The sequence below is a fragment of the Gavialis gangeticus genome, unplaced genomic scaffold (assembly GCF_001723915.1).
Source record: "Gavialis gangeticus isolate Ggan-Ray unplaced genomic scaffold, GavGan_comp1, whole genome shotgun sequence".
Lineage (NCBI taxonomy): Eukaryota > Metazoa > Chordata > Crocodylia > Gavialidae > Gavialis > Gavialis gangeticus.
In genome coordinates this window covers 8,451,674-8,458,620 of record NW_017729023.1, presented here as the reverse complement: position 1 = coordinate 8,458,620, position 6,947 = coordinate 8,451,674, and the positions used below count along the sequence as shown (strand labels likewise).

The 6,947-nt window shown below is 40.9% G+C and overlaps 1 protein-coding gene across 1 annotated transcript in view; it reads left to right on the top strand.

Annotated features, from left to right (window-relative positions):
• The window catches only part of CXCL13 (C-X-C motif chemokine ligand 13), a 10,981-nt gene extending 5,699 nt beyond the window's left edge, over window positions 1-5,282 (top strand). Inside the window, exons 2-4 of the mRNA XM_019516801.1 lie at window positions 2,722-2,857; window positions 4,277-4,360; window positions 5,087-5,282. Coding sequence (XP_019372346.1) covers window positions 2,722-2,857; window positions 4,277-4,360; window positions 5,087-5,132 — 266 coding nt within the window. The 3' untranslated portion in view covers window positions 5,133-5,282. The remainder of the gene's footprint in view (window positions 1-2,721; window positions 2,858-4,276; window positions 4,361-5,086) is intronic.
• The last annotated feature ends 1,665 nt before the right edge of the window (window positions 5,283-6,947 follow it).

Sequence of the window (6,947 nt, the reverse complement as noted above, 5' to 3'; positions counted from 1 at the left end):
TATCTATGTTCCAGCTTATGGATGGCATCAAAGCAGTACCTGGATATAATGTCAGTCTATGTTTGCAGGATTAAAGTCTTTATTTATTACATTATATTTTTACATTATGTTGTGTTAATGTACTCTGCAAAACAGTAAGTGTTATGTGTGCTCACATGCTAAAGTACTTAACAGTCCAACCATTTACAATATTTCTCATTTTAATATTTTTTCCTTACCAGGTATGACATGGACTTCTTTTGAAACATTAAATGCCAATAAGGCATATGACACCAAATTGTTTTAATGACCTGACTTTAAATATTAGCTGCCTTGAAATTATAATCCAAACAGTATTCTAAAATGACTAAAATTCTAAAAACTTTGTAGTTCTTCATGTGGGGAGCCAGAATTGATATTTAATTCTCAGCCCCCTCATCATAATTTTCTTCTTTCATTAGGTAGCTCTAGTCAAGGAGTGACTATTGGACTATTTTGGCTTAGCTATACTGATCTGTCTTTTTCTCTGTATTGCATAAAACAGTATTAAACTTGTTTGCCTAAACCCTTATAAAATTTCCATCAATTCTGATTGAATTTGTCTCTTGTTAAAAAGAGTTGTATAAATTACTTGTTCTGAACAAGCAATTTAAAAGGCTAAGCCTTTACTCAGGTGAAGAAAATCTGGAAGATCATATAGGTCAAGAGGAAAGGTCATATCTTTTATTGGACTAACCACGTAGCTGGGAGAGATGTTAGACAAGGAGCACTCTTCAAATCTAGGAAACTGATGTCAAAGCTTCGCTTCCATTTTTATTATCTACTGCATAATAAAAGTGTGTGTTGTCATTACACCACCATGATAATACTTGTCCTCCATGTTTGATTGTTTGCCAAACAACACTAAACACAGAGTTCAAGATTAATCCTTATTACTGTCAAAGTCAACTGGAGTTAATAAAGAAAACTTGAGTCTTTAGTAACACTAGGAAAAGTTACTTTGTTGAAAGACTGATAGTCTAGATAGCCTTTTTGGTTCCTGGCAGATGTTCTGTTGAAGGCCACACTTTCAATTTAAGGCACAAATGGAACCAGCCATATAGTACACATATTTTGTGTAATAGCTTTGTGGCTTATTCCCTGTTATACTGCACCATTAATTGAACATGCGACTGGGTTACTTCTTAACTAATTAACCATTAAATGTCTGGTTAAACATCTACCAGGGGTCTTATACACTTAAAGCAACATTGAGGCACCAGCAGTATTGGTTCTGATCCTGCAAAAGGGAATTCCCTGTCTGTTTTTCTGCATTGCAAATAGTCCTATTAAGGTCAAAGGCACTACCCACTCTCCATAAAGTTAAATGTGCTCATAGGTCCTTGTAAAATCAGAAGTGTGGAATCAGATTCCTTCTTCTTTCTTGGGATTACCTTTTATGCTCTGTGACTACTACACTAAGGGCATGTCTACACATGCTTTTATGCGTGCTAAACTTAATGCGCAGTAAGGCAATTTAGGCATGCGTCTACCTGTGCACACACTAAGGCGCATTAGTCCTAAGTCAGTCCACACACCACGTTAAAGTTAGTCCCAGGTCAGTTGACATACACAGCATAAATATTCCTTAGCATGTCTACACATGCGTTAAGACACATTAAGGGCTTGCACGTGTAGACCCGTGCCCTTAATACACTTTAAATCAGCAAGTATAGATGCACCCAAGACTGAAAAATGATTTGCTACTGTAAAATAATTACACTTAAAACAGTAATAGCTTATTTTGTCATTCTGTATAACATAGAACTAATAGATACCACTGGGTAAAATTCTAAATACCTCCAGCTTCAAAAGTGACTTAAAATACCATGAAAAATAAGTGTAATAGGACTAAGGTGTTTAAGTACTTTAGCCACTAAAATGAAAATTTTTACTATTGAAAATAAGATAAGCTTAATCAAGATGTTATAACCTTCCATGTAGTAACCCTTTAAATAATTTAACATAGGAAATGTCTAATATAGCAGAAAGAAATATTATACAAGGAATTCAACTCAGAAGAACTGAAGTTAAAAAATGGAGCCAGTTTGTAGGAAAGAATTTTAAAAGCAACTAAGGGATTTAGGAACTGCTGATTAACTATGTCAAAAGTACCCAAGCCCTGCTTTCAAATGCCCTTAAGCACTTCAGAGACTAATTCACATGGATTTAGGCTCTGCATTTGCATGGCCAACCCCAATTTTAACTCCCTTCCAAGCCTGTTTTCTCTGTCCCTAGATCTTCCTTTTGTTATTTACAGGAGCATCATATCTGGAGTGAAGGAAACCTTCACAGTTTCTTCTGCCTTTTAAAGTCTCTGCCCTCCAGTCCTTTAAGTTATACCCTGCAGGTGGTTTTCTGCACCCCCATGGAGAATGCAAGATCAAAGTGTTGACTAGCTTACATTTAAGCTGACTAGGTAAAAGTCTTAGTCGTATGACTGATAGCACCTGAGTCAGCTACTGCACCTCTTTGGAATACCATGCGTCCACCCAGCCCTGCATAAAATTACTTTCATTACTTACTTTTATAACTGCTTTTCTCCCCCTCAACCTTCCCCCCCCCACACACGTTTAGTGGTGCAGAATGGTGGGTTTTACTATGGTGTGTTTGGAGGGCTTGGTTTTGCTTTTTTTTTTTTTTGAATAGGAGGGGAGTTCACACAGACAAAGTGAATGTTTTGTTCAATGCTTTTGGACACAGGTCTGCCTTTGGAAAGCCTTCTCACTTACCACAGATGCAAGTGCCTCAAAGACACCTCAAATATCATCAGAGTTACAAGCATACTTTCCATCAATGTGATGCCTCCAGGGATTCATTGCAGAAAGAAGGAAATAATGTAAGTGGAAAGCCCAGAGACTAATTATATCAGCTTCTGCAAAGAAGTTCTCTTCCCACCATTTAGTTACATGAGGAGTTTGGACAACCTACTGTCTCTGTTTATGCATCCCTTGTCTTGACTAGAAGAGGAAGAACTTCCCCTTAGAGTAGTATGAACTGCTTCTCTTTGCCTTACAAAAAAACAGATTTGAGGTGCAGGGTACTGTATTTTCTCACCTGCAACACACCCCAGAATAAAATATGCACCTTGTTTTTGAAAGGCAAAATGGAGAAAGAGGTGTTTCCTTGTAGTAACAGAGCAGCAGCAGCTAGGGATTTTTGCCTGCTCATTATCCTGCTTCCTGTGAGGTCGTGTGCAGATTTTGCTTTAACTTTTGCTTGTAACCAGCAGACACAGCTTTTTGTTTGTTTGGGTTTTGTTTTGTTTTTTGGGGGGGGTGTGGTATGTGAGAAAATATGATAATATTTGTTATTGGACTAATTTGTCTTTGACCCTCACTTGGCTACATCTAGATTAAGGAAAGGTGCATTAAAATACATTGGACCTCATCTATCAGGGGCTGATCCATGGTTAGCCCCACAACTTTCTTGCCTCAGCTAAAATTGCCAGATTCTGTTATCCTGGGCTGTAATAGATCTACATTCTTGGTGGATTCAGCACACGGGGAAATGAGTAATGGACAGCTGCCCTGTGGCTGACATCTACACTGGTTTAACTAAATTAAAGACTAATTCAGTTAAAACCAAACCTTACTTCTCAGTGTATACCTGAGTATATTTGCAGAGCTGTACCCTTGAGCTAATTAATGGTCACTCATGTTGAAAGCAAGGTAATTCAATGCCCTTTATGCCTTTGCCCACAATTTGGCTATGCCTTTGCTGACAGTTACTGGGTGCCCCTGCTGCTTCTATGGCAGGTGTTTCAAATCCTACAATAAGCTGAGGCACTCCAGGGAAATCTCTCTCAAGAACCCGTAGAAGAAACATCTGTCTTGGGGAAGGCACAGAAGCCGGTGAGCTCCAGATTCAGACTGCCTTCTCACTTCAAAGTGTGTAGGTTGGCAGCAGGACTGAAAGCAGGACCTGGACTCTCATTTCTTCTCCCTTCCCCAACTAGCCTGAGTTAAGAGCACCACCTACCACAGATGAAAGGGTTGTGTGTGTTGATGGGAGGGAGGTTAGAGGCAACACCTGAATTAGAGAGTTAACCCTAAAATGAAGACAGCTTTTGGTGTCAACAACAGCGCATGACACTGAATGCTGAAATTGTGCTTGTTGCTAAAGTTGGGGGAAGCTTGCAGTTCCATACAGCCACAAGCCTGGAGCCCAGAAGAGCATTGGAGGACTGCTCTTCTGGCTCAGTGACTTTCCTGGGAACAATATTATACAATACTAAAAGGATCCCCTTACATTTCAGACTCACACTGAAGGGGGACAAGAAAGTCTGTGTGAATCCTAGTGCCCCATGGATCCAGATATTGTTGCAACACCTGACCCAAAGGTACTGTATATCCAGTGGAGTCAGTTACTTTTGGTAAAGGAAGGGCACAGTCAGAAAGAACCAAAAGAATACGTATTGTGTTTGTGCTGGTGATCAACAAAATGACTGCTAACTAAGAGACAGGAAGGGGTCTTTCATTTGCAATTTTAAAATTCTGAGAGAGCAGGAAAGTTTATTTTATGAAAGCTGCTTTCCCCCCCCTTGTTGCTCAGTGTTTAGAGAACCTAGCAATGCATCATATTTTGCCACCTAAAATTCCATGTACAATGTTAAGCCACTCTTCACTTCCCCTGCAGAACTGCCTGCATGGTGCTACTGAGCATCATTAAACAAACACCTGGAGTGCAGTGGCAGCCTAGTGAAGACATCTTGCTGTGGCTCCAAAGGTGGAAGCCACATTTATGCTGAAGGTTGCCACCCAGTCCTAGACTGGTTCTTGGTCACTGGAGCTGGGGAGTTGGAGGTGGTCAGAAGCAACACAAGCCATATTACTCTGCTGCATGCTGTTGGCCATAGCAGCTGATGTGCTTTTATTATGCCAGTCTGAAGAGCTGTTTGCCTTGGGTTGGCCTTTGACTTTTTTGGCCATTCAACACACTAGAGCAGATTTTCATTCAGATACACTCTGCTATTTCTAGTTCCCAGCAAATGACTTGTGTGTTTGTATAATTTTAAACAAAGAGTTTAAGGGATATTCTAAAATAATTTCTCTTTTTTTTAACACAGGAAAGCCCTCCAAAACAATTCAAAACAAGTCATGTATTCATTCTGACCAGGAAACCTGATACAGAAGAAGCACTCTTGCTAAAAGGGACTGATGAGCCTCCTTTGGAGAGTAACATTTTAAACAGGGGCGGACAATTATTTCAGGTGGAGGGCCACTTACTGAGTTTTGGCCAGCCATCAAGGGCCACATGACAGGCAGCCCAGGGCAGATTAATATTAATTTTCTAAATTTTTTAGGGGCCCCGCAGGCTGGATAGAATGGCTTGGCGGGCCGCATCTGGCCCCCAGGCCTCCTTTTTGCCCACCCCTGATTTAAAAGGCTTCCCAGATATTTCTGCTTCATCATGATGCTATTGTTTAACTTGAGTAAGCATGTTTAAAGGCTGGAGTTTGAAACTCTGTAGTTATTAGTTGTTGCCCTTGTCAACATCAGAGGAAGGAGTAGGGGCTGACACCTCTTATTGCAGCAACAACAATGGGGAGTTCTGTCTTGTGAATGCTAATTAGTCCTTTTGGAATAAGGATGGTGAAAAGCTTATCTTTCACATGTCACAAAAAGGAATCTCCCTATTCATGCATGCAGTAATTAGGAGGTATTCCATGGTACCTTACAATATAGGACAGAGCTTATCTTCCTCATGTCTGTATGATTGGATCACCCTCCCTTTCTACTGTTCATACCCTTTAAAGCCCTATGTCACTGTGCTTGTCTCTACATCCACCCTTCAACTCTACCCAACATTTCATCTGCTTGTAAGCATCTTAAACCCTTGCTTGCATCCCTTCTTCCACATAGCTCCCTATGCAAGCACCATGTCCAACTGCAAGATCTTAGTTTTGCTATTTTACATCCCTCTTAAAGAATGACTTCTGCTATGCTGCTGGTAACAGAGAAGAGCCCCTTTCTGGTCTGTCTGAAGGCATGCTATAAGCTATGTGGGAGGGATGTGGGTGTTAGCCTGAGGCACTGTCAATGCTACTGCATGCAAATACCATGGTGGCATATCTTACTGAAGCAATCATTCAAGTGTGAGGCTCTGTCTACATTACAGGGCTGCTGCCGTTTTAATTACAGAGGCCACATTAAAGTGGCCAGGCCCCCAGGTGCAGATGCAGCTCTGCCCACAAAAGGAGCATTCTCTGCTCAGAATGACAGAAGCTTGGCTGAAAGAAACCTCCTTCTGCTGTCAGAACCTAATCCACATGGGGGTGAGAGGGTTGCCTGCATGATTATGCTGAAAACAGGATGTGATCTTTCCACACCCCCAACCCAGTTGACATGAATCTGCTGGAAGACCTTTGCAATGTAGGCAAGGGCTTAGAGAGTTAAAGATATCCATGAGCGCGCCCATTTTCAGGCCACATGTTTTGTCCAGATAACACAAATCCCCACACACAGACACATCTGCAATCTACTGTGTGATCAATAGATTAATTATCTAAATCACTGGACAAAGCAGGGATAAAAGGAGAGGAATCCAAAACTAATTACCCTCAGGGATCCTTATCTAAAGTCCAGGAATTTGTCTCACTTGTGGAAATAGAAAGGAAAAACATGTTACTTTAGACCAAAGAGACTTCAGTCTTCCTATTCTTCAGACCACCTCACAAGACATAGTCCTTTATGGACGAATGGTTTTGCCCGTCTCCTTACTTGAACCAAGCTTTGCATATCTGTGTGCATGGTAATGCCATTTGGTTCACAATCAGGTAGGAATCCACCGAGTATGAACATCCACACCTGTCAGCCCCCGTTATTAAGGAGTAGCTGTTTGACTTTGTGCTACTTCTTCCCCTGGTTCATACATGCCAGGTGAAAGTAAGAGGCTCTAGCAGAAGACAGAATTATTTCTGGAACAAA